Source organism: Sphaeramia orbicularis, chromosome 2 (assembly GCF_902148855.1).
Source record: "Sphaeramia orbicularis chromosome 2, fSphaOr1.1, whole genome shotgun sequence".
In the NCBI taxonomy this organism is placed as follows: domain Eukaryota; kingdom Metazoa; phylum Chordata; class Actinopteri; order Kurtiformes; family Apogonidae; genus Sphaeramia; species Sphaeramia orbicularis.
The window spans coordinates 14,506,844-14,525,527 of NC_043958.1; the positions used below are offsets into that span (position 1 = coordinate 14,506,844).

The 18,684-nt window shown below is 39.8% G+C and overlaps 1 protein-coding gene across 8 annotated transcripts in view; it reads right to left on the bottom strand.

The window, feature by feature from the left end:
- Positions 1-7,690: 7,690 nt before the first annotated feature.
- tns1a (tensin 1a) overlaps positions 7,691-18,684 on the bottom strand; it is a 130,015-nt gene continuing 119,021 nt past the window's right edge. For 7 of the 8 annotated variants that reach the window (XM_030156120.1, XM_030156139.1, XM_030156131.1 and 4 more), the window contains 14 exons: positions 17,861-17,935; positions 17,459-17,485; positions 17,092-17,173; positions 15,482-16,023; positions 15,308-15,394; positions 14,944-15,072; positions 14,623-14,718; positions 14,459-14,536; positions 14,292-14,363; positions 12,936-12,962; positions 12,447-12,615; positions 11,213-11,281; positions 11,096-11,125; positions 7,691-10,951 (listed from right to left, as the gene is read on the bottom strand). In XM_030156120.1, the coding sequence (XP_030011980.1) occupies positions 10,822-10,951; positions 11,096-11,125; positions 11,213-11,281; positions 12,447-12,615; positions 12,936-12,962; positions 14,292-14,363; positions 14,459-14,536; positions 14,623-14,718; positions 14,944-15,072; positions 15,308-15,394; positions 15,482-16,023; positions 17,092-17,173; positions 17,459-17,485; positions 17,861-17,935 (1,613 nt within the window). In that variant the 3' untranslated portion in view covers positions 7,691-10,821. The remainder of the gene's footprint in view (positions 10,952-11,095; positions 11,126-11,212; positions 11,282-12,446; positions 12,616-12,935; positions 12,963-14,291; positions 14,364-14,458; positions 14,537-14,622; positions 14,719-14,943; positions 15,073-15,307; positions 15,395-15,481; positions 16,024-17,091; positions 17,174-17,458; positions 17,486-17,860; positions 17,936-18,684) is intronic. The other variant, XM_030156173.1, reaches the window with a different exon arrangement.

The following is an 18,684-nucleotide window of genomic DNA, read 5'->3' on the forward strand; positions in this document are numbered from 1 at the left end:
TGGCATGACGGTGACATCTGAGGCTGTTAATTTGGTCCGACAAAATATATTACGCACGGTGTAAAATATTACCCTCACACTTAACTGCGGTGACACAACCTCCTGTAGTCAGGCCCTGGTGGTGATCTCACAGCAGGTGAAGACTTTTAAGGTTGAGTGCTCAAGATTAAGGGCTGACATTTGTGTGGATTGCATTTCTAGTCAAGTACACGTTCATGGTTTGCATAAGAGCAACTTATTTAGGTGGAATCTAATTTTGGAAAAGTGTAGATATCGTCACCTTTGGATTCCTAGAAACTGAATGATGGCCCAGACAACCTGGAGACACACTTGTTTTAGTTGAAAGTGTTGAAAATGCTCCGTCAGGTGGATTTGAACCTCAGTCACAGGCTGTGAACCGATCGTCTTCTTTCTTTCGGTGTTAAAACCCCCTCTCTGAGCGCTGGCCTTTCAGACTGGACGTCCCTCCTTTCTGTTTTATGGCTGATTTCAAAGCCGGGAGGCATATGGTCCTGATTTCTTATTCAACGATTTAGCCGTCGATCGAACCCCGAGCATCAGGGCGGATGCAAAACCGCCGCACCGCCTGGCTTTGACGTATGAACTTTCCCCTGTGTTTTTACTGCCCTGACAGATTCAATGTTTTGTTTTATTTTCTCTCTGTTTCATGTTATTGAAATGCAAAACGTAGTCTGCGCACAGGCGATCTGTTGTAAAAGAAAACTTTGCTGTCGATGGGACTCCCTTGTTCAAATAAAAGTGTCAAATCAAATCAAATCACACCACTTGTGCAGACGGATTGGTGACCAAGCCTTCCATCCAAATCCTGTTACCTTTACATCTGTCTGTTTTAGGCTAAATGCATATGTAGCGTCTATGAACTAAGCCAAGAGACCCATGATGACTTGGTGGTGGCAGCAGCGGTGGTGGGCCCGTGTACCTCCCTTACAGCTCATACGGCGCGTATGTAATTTGTCAGGAGGGAAGTGTGTCATGCATATTTGGGAGTTTGAGCACTGTCTGCGACCATGAGAACCTCGCAGAGTTTGGATTACATTTCTTATTATTGCCTGTCTGCGTCTCTCTGTCCCGCCTCTGCCTCTCGTCGGCGAGGTGGGGGCCCCGGGGGCTTTAAACTTGGAAACAAACACAGAGCAAACAAACAGAATGGGCTACTGCTTGGAGAGCTGCCTTGTTGATTCTGTAGCGCTGGATTTCCCCCGAGTGGCTCAGTGGCTCGGCCGCAAACACACACCTGTTATCAATCTGTTTGCCCTTCTATGATAGTTCTGGTCCTGGTTTAAACTAATCTAGTACACCCTCCCAAAGTCAACATTTAATTACCTGACCAACCAAGCTGAAGGATGAGGAAAAAACGACTGAAATAACCAAACATATAGGGTCTGCCACTAGTATTTTCTTTGTGTTTTAATCTGGTGAATATTCTGGATGATTCATTGTCTCTTTCTCAAAAAATACTGTTTTAATTTCTGTTTCTACAATATTTACAGTTTTTATTCAACCCTTAGATCGTAATTAATCCATAAACATCCAAATAGCCACTGATGACCAAAACCACCCGCTGAACTAAAATGTTCAGTATTTGTTGATCCACTAATCCTATCAATCCATGTAAATAATTGGTGTAAAATGCAGTTTGTCATCTTTTCATGGTCATCAGATATGATCCATTTGGATAGTCAGAGGCCCCATAGTTACTGAGGAAACACGGTCATCTTCTACAAGATCAATTCACCAGTAAAACCCATGGAGTTGGATCAGTGACTGTGGACGGACACACTTGGTTTATATTCAGTTAATGATATATTTTGCCGTAGAAGTCTTTTTCTTCAGTTTTCTCTTTTTCTGATTTAATAATCCCCAACTTTAATCAGAGCTTTAATAAACATCTACATGTTCAGTAAATTAAATCGAAGTGGCTTTTGCCACTGTACTGTGGGACTACGTTCTTATTTGTCTGTTACCACAGAGCCATTCAGCACCCTTGTTAGGCTATATCATGTGTAGACTGCTAACCTGTAACCTGTAACCCTGCTGCCACAGTACTGTGCCAGTGACCTGTAACCCTGCTGCCACAGTACTGTGCCAGTAAGCATCGCACATGCCATGTGCCCATCTGGTTACAGGAAAAGGCTAGGGTACCACCTACCGGAAGCTGTTTTGTGCGCCTAGTCACACTTTCAGTTTCAGCATGCAGGCAAAAAACATGAAACATGGTGATGGTTTTGCCTCAGATGAGGAATTTGGTTTTCAATAAATATAGATCAGGAGTGGCGCACTGGGACCCTTTTTTCAGCGCAGGAGTTTCATATCCAACTGGCTGACAGAGTGGGGATAAAACTTATGGGTTAGCCTTTTTCAAGTTCTACATATGTATGCACTGTGCACATAATGTGTGTGGACACCTCTTTCACGCACTGGGATCATCAGTAAGACACTTAAGTCAATTAAATCCACTGTTTATGTGCTGTCAGTCACAAGTAGCTATTCTAGCTCAAAGTCAAAAGTTACTTAGAACAAGAAAAGTTTCATAAACTCACCACATGCACGTCCCTCCCTAACGACAGTGTCATCATTTTCAACTTGGCTTTGCTGCTCAGATGCTACAAAAGGCATGCAATTAAAGGATTAGTAGGCTTCTATTGCAAATAAATTATGCATTATTACATTATTAATATATTTTCTATTAATAAAATGAAATACAGCATATTACTCCATTATACGACAAGCTGAATTGGTTAAATACTGTGTAGCCTATTCTGAGCATCCTAGCCTGATGTTAGCTTATATGTTAATTAGCCTGTACCCCGGCCCTTTACCATTTCCCTCTTCTGTCTGTCTTCTTGAAAAAAATTCTATGAGCTTCACACTTGGCAGCATTCTCCTCTAAAGCTTTTCACTTTATTCTGGCTTTTTCAACCCCACCTGGCCTGTTCCTGTCCATCTTTTCTGGAGCCCCGGGGCCAATCCTCTGTCTACAGCCAAGAGCACCAGGAGCATGCGCCATATTGGACTGAACCATCTTTAACGAGTGCAGAGGGGTTCACTGTGTAATGGTATCTCCTTATTTCAGTCTGAGGGAAAGACAAGTACAATGCGAAATGAGGATCTTCAGTCATTATTTGGTGGATTTTCATGAATGAAAAACATCTATACTACTTAATTAATGTGTTATCTTTATGAAACAGCTAATACCTGATTTCCAGTGGAAAAATTCAAAATATAGTGGACAAAGTCATAATAAATCGTGATCAATTAAGAAAAGTTAAATATTGAGAAAAAAATATTTTGGAGCTGCCCCAAAAGTAACACTGAGTCTTTACGAGCTAAACTACAGGAAAAGTGGAAGACTAGAATTAAATATGAGCTTTTCTGTTAACTGACATATCCGTTTACAGCTCTGCACAGTGTGACATGCATGATCCAAGCCAACACAATGAGTTCAGATTAGAGGAACTAACCTTTATGATAACATATGGTTTGAGGCCTGTATGTGTTCAAATGCAAATAATTAACAGGAACAATGTGAGATAAAACACCTCCTGGTCAGAAGTGGATTACATTGGGGAACTAAAAGCAGGCAGTAGTTTGACAGTAAAATGGTGCAGGGTTAAGTCAAGGTGAGGTGAGGAGGAGGGCAGTGGGAGAAACGCCGGTCACAGACGCTCTTCCATTCTTATGCAAAGAGGTTTCAGATGAGAAGGTGGTTTTGATTTGGAGCAAAGGCCTTTCTTATTAAATCTGTGACTAACCCTCACTTTGATCATCTGCCACTTCTGATTTGTCTGAGGTCCACTTTTAGCTTTTAACATCAGGAACACATGAGGCAGTTCTCAGATTGACCAGCTCTTGAAGTGAACTTCCTGATTTCAGATCCAGAGTTTGTCTGGTCCTCACACTGGGCTCTATGGACTGAAACGACTCAGGCTTCATCTAAACCTGCACTATTTGGTCATTTTTTTCCCCCCATGTCTGTGGGAAAACTAATTCCATCTTCCCTTTGAGCATATTGTAATTCAACCCTGTCTGTGTTTCCAGGCTTTTAAAAAATCCACCTATAACACATGGTTTGTCTGGTCTCAGGTGTTTGAAAACCGGTAGGAGGGTTCAACATGTGATCGACAGCTGTAATAACCAATCACTGATCAGATTCAGTAACCAGCTGTTACTCCATTAATGAAACCTAGCACTAACCAGGCCTGGAGGATCAGTAATTAGAGACAGGTGCATTAATGAACACAGGTGTTAACGGTTTTACAAACGATACTGGAGACAAAAAAAATAAATTAATAAATTTTAAAAAAATAAAAAATAGAGAATTACACGGTTCTTTACCAACATTTTTCACTTACTCTGTTTCTCAATGATGCATTTTTGTGATTTTGAATCAAGATCACAGACCTGAGTTTGGGTTTCTGAGGGTCCGGGTCAGCTCAAACACAGGCACAGACAATAAGCAGTATCAGTAAGAGTAATAAATTGATAAACTCTTAACAATAAAACCATCCCTGTGACTGTTAGAGTTAAAATCCTGCCTTTTATGATGTAGTTAATTGAACATTTTAACAATAAACTATATCAAAAAAATAATTTTAATATGCTTAAACCCACAGTTTGTAAGAATGATGTTTCCATTCAAAGAAGTATATTCATTTATTATGTGCTTTTGGTCACTGGTCAGTGATGTTCTATTCCTGTTATTGAAGCTAAAGCAGGATAAATATCTGGCTAATATCATAGTGTCAGCTGAGTAAATGTCCTGCCTTTAGAATTATCCACTAAATGTACTTGATTTTAAAAGTGAAAGTCTAGGTTTAGCAATGTTATATGTAAAAAAAAAAAAAAAAAAAAAAGAAAGAAAGAAAAAAGATGGAAATAAATGTGACATTGCATATCACAGTCAGTGTGCTGTAATCAAAGACGAAACTGGTTCAACTAAATAATACAACATAGGAATTTTTTTTTTTTTTTGGCCAGTCTGTTTATTATTATTGATGTAGTTCATATTACTCAATCAACTGTGAATCTGTAAATAATTTTTTATTTTTTTTTACTTTCTGAACTCATTGGGAGAGAAGTATTTCCAGCTTCCCATTCTGGATTCCAGATTGTGACTCTTCACTCCTTCAACTCTGTTAATGATTCTAGTTTCACTGGTTTCAGACAATGACTGATACGATCGAAACTTAAATTCTATCCTGTGTTTCCTTCTCACTTTTTTTAATAAGATGTGAAGGCGAATTCGCAAGACAACTGTGCATTTACACGGAACTACTTCAATATGTCATCGATGAGGTTCTACTGTGGTGAAGCAACATCTTAGATACTCCAGTGTGTTTGAAATCATCTAAAGTTTAAACTGTTTTAACTATGATCACCTCCGAACAACAGTAAATAGTTAAACTGTGTTAGCAAGTATTAGCAATGAATGTTATGTCATGAGATAGAAAATTAAATAGTAACTTACACGATGACATTCATCTCTTATTGGTCATGTTGAATTTTTTTTTTTTTTTTTTTTTAATCAGTAAATTTTTAACATCTGCTCTTTTCTGGGAGCGTTAACCAAAACAGAAGAAGCGTCTGACAGGGAACATCTTCTCGTTTCTATATTTAACATATGACTGAAATACAATCTAAATTACATGAAATTAAACGTGGCTCTAATGTGACCCTAACCCTAAAATGGATCTTCAGAAGTAAAGGGTTTGGTAGTTCAGTATTTTACATGATGCTTCTGTAAATAATTGAAGGACCGACCTCATCTCCTGTACTTCAATAAAGAATTGCTAATTATGGTGTACCTCAGGGGTCAGGATTGGGTCCGTTTATTTGCTGCCCATGGATCCGGTCATTATTTAATATATATACAGCACAACTGGGAAAAATATCAACCCATGTGTCACCATTACAGTCATAGAAAACTTACCGATTCCTTTTTCATGTCAGCTGGACTTCAAAGTTTACAATGTAAAACTGAACTGGAGCAAAATGGAAATTCTTCTTTACCACACCTAATTCTTTCAGTAGGATAGTCTTCAGTTTGGGAAAATATCTTTAGAGGAATCTCCCAGAGGTGTCCATGCTTTTATTTCATCATCTGAATTTTGGTAATGTCCTCTTAGTTTTTCAACCTTCCCACCATCACCTTTATTTGGCTAAAAATTAATCCCATTGATAAATTAGGGCGATCTTTTTTGTAGTCCACGGAGTAACGTACCTGCTGAGATTTGTACAAATTCCCACAGTAAAATGTGCAAAATTTTTGAGACTCCAACCATAGAAAAGAAGGCGGTGGTGTTTATGTAAAATGCGTAACCATCTGGATAGAAGAGTTACTGTGTTTTCACTCCACTATGGCTATATTCAAGACAGCAGGTTTTAATGCACAATTCAGATTTTTTGAAGAAATCCAATTTTTTTGTGTACTCGTTCATATTATGCATTCAATGTGACTTCTATCAGTTTTGAGTATGAACTGAAAGCAACCCTGAAGTGACCCGCATGTACAGAAGAGGTCCTGATGTAATATGTGACCACGCACTGTGTTTATGGAAGTAACACTCCCAGGACGCAGAATTGTTGCATTTGTTGCATTTCAGTGACGTAAAGGTCGGATAAATGCAACCTAGCGGTTCAGACTGAAGTCGCATTGCAAAATATCAGATGCGTATCAGATTTAGGACCACATATGAAAGTGGCCTGGGTTGGATTTGTGCTGTCCAAACTGTCTTTAACAGATCAGATACAGGTCACATATGGACAAAAAAATCGGATTTGAGCCACATTTGCCTGCAGTCTGAACGTAGCCTATGTCGTTCTACCACGTTTCAGCAGCAGCTCAAATTGGACTTCCTCTTGTGTGTTCTGGCATCCAGCGTTAAGGCGTATTACTGTCACCAACTATATTTCAGTGCAGGCCAGAATAATTGCATCGCTTAAAGCTTCAACGCATGGTAGTTTTCCAAAATTATCTTTCAGCATATTGTAATTCAAGCAGTCTGAGAAGAAACTGTAGATGTCCAATAGTTTTGGAGCTGTAGAAGATCTACCCTGGGAGGTTTTGGCTGATCATAGGTGTTTTCAGACAGGTAAGGGGGGGGGGGGGCATTGGTACCTGACAGCTGTAATTACCTAGTGCTGTTCCAATTCAGCATTTTGATCAGGACTGAAAGGTTACAATCTGTGTATATTTTCAGTTTTAGGCGTTTTACCCAATTTTAAATCCTGCACTTTTTCATGTTTTTAACAGCCACTGTATGGGATGGTGAGCTGAACTGGAACTTCAGCACTAGATGGTGCTGAATACCATAGTCTGAACCTTGAACTTTCTTTTGTGTGAACTTTAATCTCTTTAATGTTTCATTCATAGTGTGTTATTGTTTACTTAATCTGAAGCACTTTGTATGTTGATTAAGCTAAGTGCTGAATAAACAAAGGATCACAGATGACAGGCTGCACCCAGGCAATAATACAGGGTTCATGTTTAGATCCCTCCAGTAACAGATTAATGAGTGAGTCATTGCAGCTTGACTCCAGTCATTAACCTGTCAGATAAATATAGTGGAATAAACTGCAGGATCAGCGCTGTGTACCATATGTATATGTTCATAACCTTCAGCGTCATAGTCACAAAAGCTGAATAAACACCCACATAACGTCCTGTAACTGATTTGTATTGCTTTAATGTTTTTTCTCCTTAGGAACAGGTAAGCCATGACAATATAATGTAAATGATAAGCGCAAACAAAATCTGAGACCCTTTTGTACATCCATAGTAGCACATTCATCCGATTGGTACGATGGGGTCACAGAAATCTCTCTTTTTCACTGAAACAAGAAGTAACCCTTGATTCAAAGCCAACAGGTACAATGCATGATGAGTTTTATTATATACCACATGAATTTTTTTTAATTTTTTAAAATGTAAAGAACATTTAATTTTTTTTTTCCTTTCTTTTCCCAAAAAAAAAGAGCTGAGGAGCTTGTTAGTTGGTAAATGCACAGTACCTCTTTGCTTTCAATAAAGCGCCACCACACATTCCTCCATTCATTAACACTGACTGTGAACCTGCGATAACGTGATAATGCGACGAGTTTTAAAAACATGTCAGGAAGAGAGAAAAAAGAATAAATAAGAATAAATAAATCACTGATGTTTTTTTTTTAATTTTCTTTTTTTTCGAGAGGGCCGGAGTAGACACCTTTGGCAGTCTGACAGAGCTGCAGCTGTAGAGCTTTAGCATCACGGTGAGACACGTCTTGCTTTATTTACCTCCAACACTGACACCCATATGGAATTTATGTCACTCCTCTTTCGGTATTGTGAATGTAAGTGCTTTGTTTACACACTTCCAATTGGGGCACAGCTAGGCCTGTTCCCTCTTGAACAGGGCGACGGAGATGGACACATTTTTGGCGGGTCGAGACACCAGTAAAAACAAAACGCTTTCGTCATCCGCGGCCGACCGTCTCGCTGTATAAATGCCGTGTTGCACACAGGGTCTGCAGGACACGCTTGTGTCGAGCTCGTGTTTTAGCCGCCAAAGCTTGAGCTGAAGGTCGAACGAAAGCGCGAAAACACAAAAATGGGAGGAGTCGTCCAACGTAAAAGCGACATGTAGCCAGTTAGCATAGACGTGAAGTGTTTGAATCTTTGGCAAATTATAATTCTAACTGTCATGGTTGCATACGATCTTTTTTTTTTTTTTTCATATTGCATTTTGAGGTTGGCTGCTGCTGAACAACTATTTCTCCCCTTTTCTAACGTCTTTTACCTTAAAACCTATCAGCTACAACGCTTTTATTTCTACGAGTGTGTTCCTCTTGTTAAAAACGGATGCCTCTGTCCATGCAGTTCAGTCCGACTCTTGGCTTCTACCGTTCATGCCCTACCTTGTTCTCAAAGAACGCAAAAATGAAAAACATGACGAGCCCGAAACAAACATATACATGTACAAAGTAATGTACACCATATATTCAAACACATTTCAAAATCGTCAGACTTTGAAATCATTAGCCAAAATAAGTATATTTTTTTCTCAACCCATTAGGTAATCTTCTTTATCTAGACTGTACAATATATGTATATATGAGTAATCATGAGGGACCAAAGCAACAAAAATAAATACTTTTTCGCTATGTCACCTTTCAAAGTAGTATATCTATGTACATTTATATCAATATCAATTTCCTTAGCTTATTGTGAATGGTTGAGCGTGTTCAACAAACAGGCATTTGCGCACAGTGTGTTTTTTTTCCTTTGCCCTATCTAAAAGGTATCTAAATGTCAACTTTGACGACATGGTGGATCCACTGTGGAACAAAGAAAAAAAAAAAAAAAGAAAAAGCGGACTGTCCTTGGTACAGTGAAAGGTAACCCTGGCTCAAATGGACCAAAAAAGAAACAACAAAGAAAAAAATGTAGAAATAGAGCATCTCACCATCATGTGACTACTTCAATAATGGGTTTTTGCCTACTTCTTTTCAGGACTCTGAGGAGAGTACAAAAAAATGTTTGTCTATTTCATGCAGTCTTTGACAAGTCATACAACCTCAGTGTACTTGTCTAAAGGTTTTAAGTCATTTTTAGCACACAGCATAGAATGTTTTCAGTGATGTTGAATGTAGCTATGAGGGAGGGTGCATTTTGGGACAACAACATGCATAAAGAACAGTGCATAGGTCCAGGTCATGGGGCCAGTCCCTGGTGATTTCCAGTGTGTTTCAGTGGCAGCGTCTATCAACAGATCCACTACTGCAAGCAGTTGGTGATGGGCAAGTCCGTGTCCAAAGCCTGACCGAGTGGCGCCATCTTGTGGACAAACAGTCTTCCTTTCTCTCTCTCTTTTGTCTGACATGCTATCAGGAGCTGACTGACTTCAGGTGAGAATAATCCTAGAAGCAGGTTTGGAGAGAGGAGGCCGAGGTGATGCGAGTGTGGCTGCTCAAAGTGCGGTGACTGTAGCGTGGCATTTTTTCTTTTTTTTGTTTCTTTGTTTGTGTGTGTGTGTGTGTGTGTTTTTAAAGTCTGGTCTGCTATGCGCAGTTTAGATCAGTCGTTGTTTCACTGCAGAGCCCTTTCCAACACACAACAGACCCAGAAATGACCACTCACAATGACTTTTGTGGAAGGTAGAAGAACCAAGCTTAAAGATCAAGCTAACATGCATAAGGTCTTCAGACACTGTTTTGCTAAAAGCCATCAAGGCCAACTTTTTTTCCTGAAGACAAGTTCAAGAAGAAACCGTATTTCTCTTCTTTTGTTTTTTTTTTTTTTTGTTCGACACTTCATCTTTTGAAAAGAGGAGAAAATAATGGCTTAATAGCTACATCATTCTTGCACTTGTATTGCAACTACCTTTGGTAACTCAATCAACACAAACAACAACAGAAAACCCTGAAACATACGAGTCCTTCCATGTTTCCTGACTGAACTTTGCATTTTTCCTTTTAGTCTTTTCCAAGACCAATCCCCTCCCTTCCGTGGCCTCCATGTTTGTCACTTTCTCAGCTCCACACCACACATCCTCTTGCGCCACCAGAGATCCACACCGTATCCTTCACATCCAGACTCTTGAAAAAAGACCAAAGTCAAGACAAAACTGTCAAGGCAGAGAAAAAAAAAAAAAAAGCAGGAGGGAAACAGAAACAAACCGACAGGAAACAGAAGTTAAAAAAAGGGGGGGGCATCATCATTAACATCATCATCATCGAGTCCTGGCGAAAAAAGACACCAATGATGAAGGACGATTTCAAAATGGGCTCTGCCATTTTCATTTTTTTAGGCATCGGGGAGTTTCACCGCTTCATCATTTTGGAGACAAAGCTGACGATGGCGGAGGCGGGCTGATCTGGGTCCAGCTCAGCGAACAGGTGGCTGACATTGTCTGTTGTGCTTCCTTGTTTCCTTGCAACAAACCCAAAAAGCCTGAGGAAGAAGATGAAGACCCAGCGGTTAGGATTCATCTAGTTTCTGTTACTTTACGTCACTACTGTACTACATATTTTACTTCTCAGATTTGAGTTTTTAGTCCTTTCCTGTCCAGTAAATACATAAATGTTCTAAACTTACTTCACTGAACCACCTCCTTCTTTGCCCCATCTGTGATAAAACAAGGACAAGTAAAGTTTACTCAGAGAATCAGGCTTTTTATGGTATTTGCACCAGAGACAGTAGAAGTGTACTTACTTTCTGTCCTGGGGGTCAGTGTCACAGTAGGTTACTGTGTTGAGAGGATAATGTCGCCTGAAGAAAATCCTGCAAGTGACAAATATTTTAGGAAACATTAAAAAAAATCCCCACCGCAAAATGAAACCTTTATTTTTCTGTTTACACTGTATTACTTAAACACATTTAAAAGACAGATGGAATATTTTCTCCATTTTGAACAGTTTATGTCAAATTTTGAGACATTTCATAAAAGAGTAATACATTTATAAACAAATCCTGCTACTATTCCCTTTATGCTACACCATTTTTCCAACCCTAACCCTACACCAACTACACAAACAGCAAAACTACAGGAAAGAATATTCAAAAAAGATCATATTTTAATACTTTAATTAACCAAAATTAAAGATGTTTCTATTCGCAGCTAATGCTAATGTTAGCTAATGTTTTCACCTGGTTTCAGCCCGAGACCCAAAAGATAAATGTTGTGTTTCATCAGGACCCGTAGTTTCAAAACTACAACATGAATTATGTTCTTTTATGCTGATTTTATCTTGCACCATCTTTTGTGTCAGAGGCGTCTACATTTCACATGACTGTTCTGAGGTCAGCATTTCTAAACTCTTGTTGTATCACACTGTTATTTCACAATTAGGAAAATAAAGTTACATGTAGTATCATATTATTGTTGCACATTTAACATCCTGACCATAAATTTGGGAAAAACAATACTGGCGAATTATCTAATATTTCTGATGTCTCTCAATAAAACACACTTTTTCTTGAATAGTTTATCTTGTAAATTAAATGCATGAAATTAAAAGTAACAAATGAAATGAAAATTAGGAATCAGGTTCACAGATTTGAAGAAAAATGGATAAAATGGGTGAGATGATAAAACAGCAATAGTGAAAATGGATTTATTGGAAAAAAGATGGATATGATATGATATTCTACACTGTTTTTATTGGATTTTTATTGATTTAGTTTATCTGGTAGGGACAGTGCACGTTAATGAACATCTGTATTGAGACAATGGCAGATGTAAATATGCCAGATTACAGCTAAAATGCTAATTTGCACAATTTAGAGGATATATTAACATAATGTATCCTGTGGCTCTTTAACTTGCCTGTTTTACAATTAATAATCAGACTAGTTCCTTCTTAATGTGTAGATCTAATCAATAGTGCACATAAAACATATATCTGTGTGTGTGTGTGTGTGTGTGTGTGATGGGATGTTCACTGACTTCCTCTGACTGTCGGTGAGCGTGATGCCCTGCGTGGACACTTTGAAGTGGACTGTCGTGGCTGCAGGCAAAGGGTTGGTCGCCAGCGTCTGAGTGATCGCCTTGGCGATGGCCTGAGGCCCCGTGAGAGACTCCATGTCCACAGAGTTGATGTAAAGGACGTTGCAGGCTGGAGGACAAACACAGGCATTATAGAAAACCCGACGTCTGTAAAGCGGCGTGCATGCAGTTGAGCGTACGGCGCTGTGGGTGCAGACTGTTGGACATGCTCAGATGAGTGATGCTGTGGCGTTAGGTTTGACATGCACAGGGCTGGAACATGTGGTCATGTCTAGTGAAGCCTCAACACTCTGATGAGGGCAAAATCCTAAATGGCTTGGAGCTGCTGTAAAATGAGGCAGCTGTGACGCTTAGTGTGAACGCAGGCGTCAACACATTCACTTCAAGTGCAATAATGAAGCAGAACAGAAAACGCAAACCAGTATTTACCATGAGCCTCTTCAGGAACTTTCTGGACTGTAAGGTAAGGGGACAATGTGTGAGAATCATTTACAGGACTTAGTTCTTATTGAGTTGCGTGTTAAATGATCTGTAAGTGTTTTTAAATGTATGTTCTGTTTGGGTTTAAACCAAGGACACACTGTAAGAACGGAGCACAGACTGGTTTATTTATGGTCTCAGCCTTTTACAAATACACTGTTGCCCATAAAGTTGGAATCATTTTATTATCAGATACAGTCGCAGAAAAAATTATTAGACCATCGCTTGTTTTCTTCAATTTCTTATTAATTTTACTGCCTGGTACAACTAAAGGTACATTTGTTTGGACAAATATAACGATAACAACAAAAATAGCTCATAAGAGTTTAATTTCAGAGCCGATATCTATCCATTTTCCATGTTTTCTTGATAATAACCAAAATCACTTCATTTCTTACATCAATAGCTGTGGCACTGTACTGCCAAAAACAGTGCTTTTAGACATTCCATGTTTTCTTTTCTGTCTGCTTTAGTCACATGATACACACAGGAGTTAGCACTTGATTGCATAACCATTGTTTTTGATGACATTTGATGGTCTAATAATTTTTCCGCGACTGTACATTCCTGTTTTTATTCCAGATGCAATGATTAGACACTCCCAGTTACACCTCATCTGACAAAAATGAGGGAAAATATTTTATTCCAACTTTATGGAGTGTACAGTGTATATAAATCATGTATTCAAGTATGTTTTTCATCAGAAAAGTAATGTCATTGTATTAAAAACCATGAATAACTCTGACTAGAACTGTTTGTTGCTTGACATCAGCATACTTTGCTTAAAGTTTGGCATTATCTCTAGTTTCAAGCTCCATTGTTATCCAACCAAGGAACTACTGTTTAGCCCCTTGGGAGTTTTTTTTTTTTTTTTCACAAAACACCTCACAGTTTGGAAATATTCAGGAATATTATAGGTTTGAACATGTGATGTGTTTGATACTGAAAATAAGGAATAGTTTGATGAAGACACTGAATTCATATCCGATTCTTACACATCCACGTCTGTAAACTGTACCTGAATACACTTGAATTTTAACTACACTTTGTGGGCTCACATTCCCACTCACATTTCCACCACAAGTGAACCATTTCACATTCCCACTAAGTGGTTGTTGTGGTTCTGCAGAGGTGGGTAGTAACATGTTCCATTTACTTTAGTTTCACAGTAACATACTTTACACTCATACATTGGTTTCACTTGGGTAGTGCACACTGAGTTACCGTATGTGGCAGTGGGCTTCAGGTCCACAGCAGCTACACCCCCACCCCCACCCTTTTTTTCCTCCTGGAGCATTTCCTTACCTGCTCCTTGCTTCAGAAGTTCAACCACTGGATCAGTAGGTGTAGCGAGCTCCAGCGCCTCCTCATTTGGGTCTGTGTGTGACAACAATACAACAAAAGAAACTGATCATAAGCTTCTCTTTCTAGGCTTTTAAGTGAAAAATGATGAATCTGGAGGCGGAGCTTACCTTTGGCGGGGATCATCAGCTTACAAGGCAGAGCCAGAGGAGTCATTGAGTGTTGGTAGACCAGAGCAGAAAGACAACCTGCAAACACAAACGTACCAGATCAGTCTGAGAGGAAACTGATCTACGAGACAAATGTTAGTGTATGATAGATATGATAAACTCACCAAAGTAGGGTTCGTTGGGACAACCCTTCAGACGGACACCTTTGGGGCTGGTCTCAATCAGGAAGTGTCTCACAAGCTCATTAGTCATGTCACCAACTGAGAAACGAAGACAGGACGGAGACGATTCATAACAATCATACACTGTCTATTAGTGGACACAGACACGTGGAAGGTTTGAGAAGTACCACATAGGTGCATGGAGCAGCACTCAGGCTTTTATTTATTTATTCATTCATTCATTCATTCTTTATTACAGTACAAATTTGGATTGGATCAGTTTCAGTGTCAGTTGTTGCCCTTAGATGTAAAGTGGACCTTTACCTTTTTTGTTCTGTTGGATGGTCGGTGGGGGGCAGGCCACTTTCATGGCCAGACCATAGGCCCCACGGAATGAATGACTGTCCCTTATGATGAAGGCCCCGGGCTCCCTGTCCTTCAACAGATTAATAGCTGAGAGAACAAGGAGGAAGAAAGGATAAAGACGATTACAATACATGATGGAATGACTTTTACAACTGCTGTCACTGTTGTTTTCAGACTGAATACAATGTGTCAGATAACACAGTATTTCACAAAATACTAAATATTTCAAACATCATGATTTTGAGAAATACTGATGTGAATTTGTTGTAGTTTCTTTTAGGCTGAGCTTTGTGAAGTGTTATTTGAAATATGGACTTATCACCTTGCTCTCTGGAGATGTCTGGTTTGTACCAGTACTTGGATGTGTCCTGGACAAACTTAACATTCATCTTAATGTCTGGATAGCCATCTGTTTGGACAAAAGAGTCAAGGGAAATGATCAATGTCGAGGACACAAGCGTCTGCAGGCTATAAACAAAGTCTTTCATAGTCTCACCGTATATGGATTTGGAGATGTCTGGGAGCGTGTGCGTTCCAGACAGGTTTGGCGTGCTGCCACCGCTGATGGGTGTGGGCGTCAGGTTCTTGTTGTCCGTCCTCTCAGCATCTCCACTGGACATGTGTCTCTTCTCAGGCAGCTGTGGGGAGACAGGGAAGGCGGGGGTCGAGGGTGGCTGGGTGCTTCCCTGTCGTGAGCCCAGGTCCTCAGGCGTGCTGTGGCCACTTGTTGCTGCTCGGCGTCCCATCAGCGGGCTGGGTGGCACCCCTCCGGCGCCTGCCGTTTTAGGGTTGCGGCCAATCAGAGGGCTGGAAGGCGGGGCGTGTCTGGTCAGGGAGGGGCTGGCCTGGCCCAGGCGTCTCTGCAGGGCGGGGCTGGGCGGTGTGTTGGTGGCCACGGTGCGGTGGAGGGTGTTGGGGCTACCGGGGACCGTGTGCACACCCATGACATTCACCTGCGAGCCTTCTGGGGAGGTGGGTCTTGGACCATAGGAAGGGGTGGGGCTATGAGGGTTGCTGTCTGAGGAACCCATCCTCCTCCTACAGACAAGAATCAGACAGTTGTACATGATCTACTTTGACTGATCTGAGAATATTAATCTAATTTATAATTGAATGTATTATGTATAGTTTGTTTGCGCTTGTATTTTACTTTATTCTTATTTTCCATTTTTTTACAGTCTGTCATGATTCTGTTGCACAACAATTTCCTAATAAAGGGAAATAAAGTATCAGTAAAGGATCAATAAAGTCTATCTATCTATCTATCTATCTATCTATCTATCTATCTATCTATCTATCTATCTATCTATCTATCTATCTATCTATCTATCTATCTATCTATCTATCTATCTATCTATCTATCTATCTATCTATCTATCTATCTCAACCATAGCTTTATGATCAGTCGTGTAATCCACAGTTTACAACCCAACTCACTGGACTCCCACTTCATGGTGTGGACTTCTATTAAAGCTTTTATTAAATTCATTGGACCTTTCCAAATCTTAAGGATCTACTCTTAAATGTTTTTTTTTTTTTAATCCTGAGGCGTTGTGCTCATCTTTGTGTTGTTTCTTGAGTTCTACAAAGGCCTGAGTACAGGTTCTTTATACGACAGGTGCTGCTGGACTTCCTGACCTGCTTCATGTTTCTTCCTCCAGTTTTATCAGAACCTTCTACTTTATTTCTTCATCAGTTTGAGATAATAATAAAATAAAAGTGTGAAGCCTCTGACAGACTACGGTGTGGACCACACAGCATGACGTTGGTCTGGAAGAGATGGTCATGGCTCAAACTGAACCATGAAGAGCTTTGAACGAATTTAAAACATCAAAAAAATCCATACCGTGAACAAGTGTTATATGTAAAATGTTCAGAATTTCAGGTGAGTAAGAAATTTTCTGCAGTTCCTAAGATGAACTGTGTAATTATATTTAGTATTGTGTGACACTGATTTTTTTTACAGTGTATACAACCCTCTGTCTTGGGTTACTGCTTTGAGAATTTCAGCCTTAGTAAACATAGAGCTCTATCTTAATTATTGAAGAGTATCTGCTTATTATTTTCTATTACAAGTCTTGGTGTTTGACCTCAGTGACTGCTTACCCATCAGCACTGTGAACAGGGCTGCTGGAGGAGAGAGGAGCATTGACAGGTTGTGCTCTGGAGTCCCCGAAACTGTGATTATCTGAAAAAAAAAAAGGCAACAGTAAGATCAGTACCAGCTCTGTCTAACACACCACACTGTACACACTGTGAACAGTTTCATTGAAGGATGCAGATATCAAGTGTTTGACCCAAACAAGGAGCTGAAAAGACAAGACTAGAATTGAAAGTTTCAGTAGAACAGGGATGCAGGACTTAAACAAGAACGCAGACAACTGAAAAACAATGCAAGAAAATAAACAAAAACGAAGAAGAAAATAAGTAAAGAAACACGTAGACAGCGGAGGTGCTGGAGAATTAGCCTTACCTTGCTTTCCGTCATTAGAGTCAGAGTCTGACAGCAGGAAAAGGCAAGAAAGAAAGACAGAAAGAGGAGGAAAAGATGTGCAGAAGAGGAGGATATGAGGAATTGAGCAAAACAAGTAAGACATTAGCTTTTAACTGAATCATTTAAGAGTAACCGGAACAGGTTTGGGCACTAGGGGGCAGCAGTGACTAAGCATAAGGCCACTTTCTGCTCAGTCAGCTACACACTGCTATGACATAATGCAGTAAAGCTGTGCAATCAGCTGTGGATCTTCACTCCAGAATAAAAAAAACAAAAAAATGGTAGCATCACATGTAACTGTAGAACCCTATGAGCCAAAGCCCTGCAAACACTTAGCATAAAAAAAGATGAGAACAGTACTTGTAATGTGTTTGCACTGACCTGATCCACCCTGCTGATGTGGTTTCACTCCCAGTGCAGACAGAGGAGTCTTTGTCAAACCGGCAGGAGATCGAGCTGCACAGGAGGAGACAGAAGAACGTAAGTGATAAGATGTAACACACTCATCAGTACAGTCAGCGGGAAGGGGATGGGGATGATCTGCATTTAGAAGCCATGCAAAATACACACCTCTACACACACACTTCAATTCAAGACAATGCAAATAGTTACATGAATATGATGCAAATTAGAAGACTTAATGTTGCTATCCTCAATTAAAAATAAATAAAAATAAAAGAACTGTTTTAAGGATGTTTGTGATCTATGGTCACTATTATGGTAGCTGTATACAATGTTAAAGGCCTTCTCTAGTGTCAGTGTTATGTCTATTGAGGGGGACATTAACTCTGGTCCACATTCAGACTTATTAAATGATGGTAATGCATCTTAACCGTACACGGCACCTGCTACATAATGAAAAGTGCACAAACTACTACAGAAACACGAGCTCTCTTCTAGTGAAGTGGGTCCAGGTCTAGTGCTTAATCTGATCTGGGTTATTCTTGTGTGCCGCCACCACCAGCTACAACAGGGCTATAACCAAACACTGTCATGTCTTGGGGTAGACGTGGGACTATCATGACCAAAACACCGACTAGAACATGGGTTGGCAACCTCTGCAATCTGAAGAGCCATTTTAGGACAGAAATAGAAAAACAAAAACTGTCTGGAGCCAAAAGATACCCTTATATCTTTCCTCAAAGTGGTAACTGTTTAAGAAACTATTTAGAATTAGTTTGTACAGAATATGTGGAGAATAAATC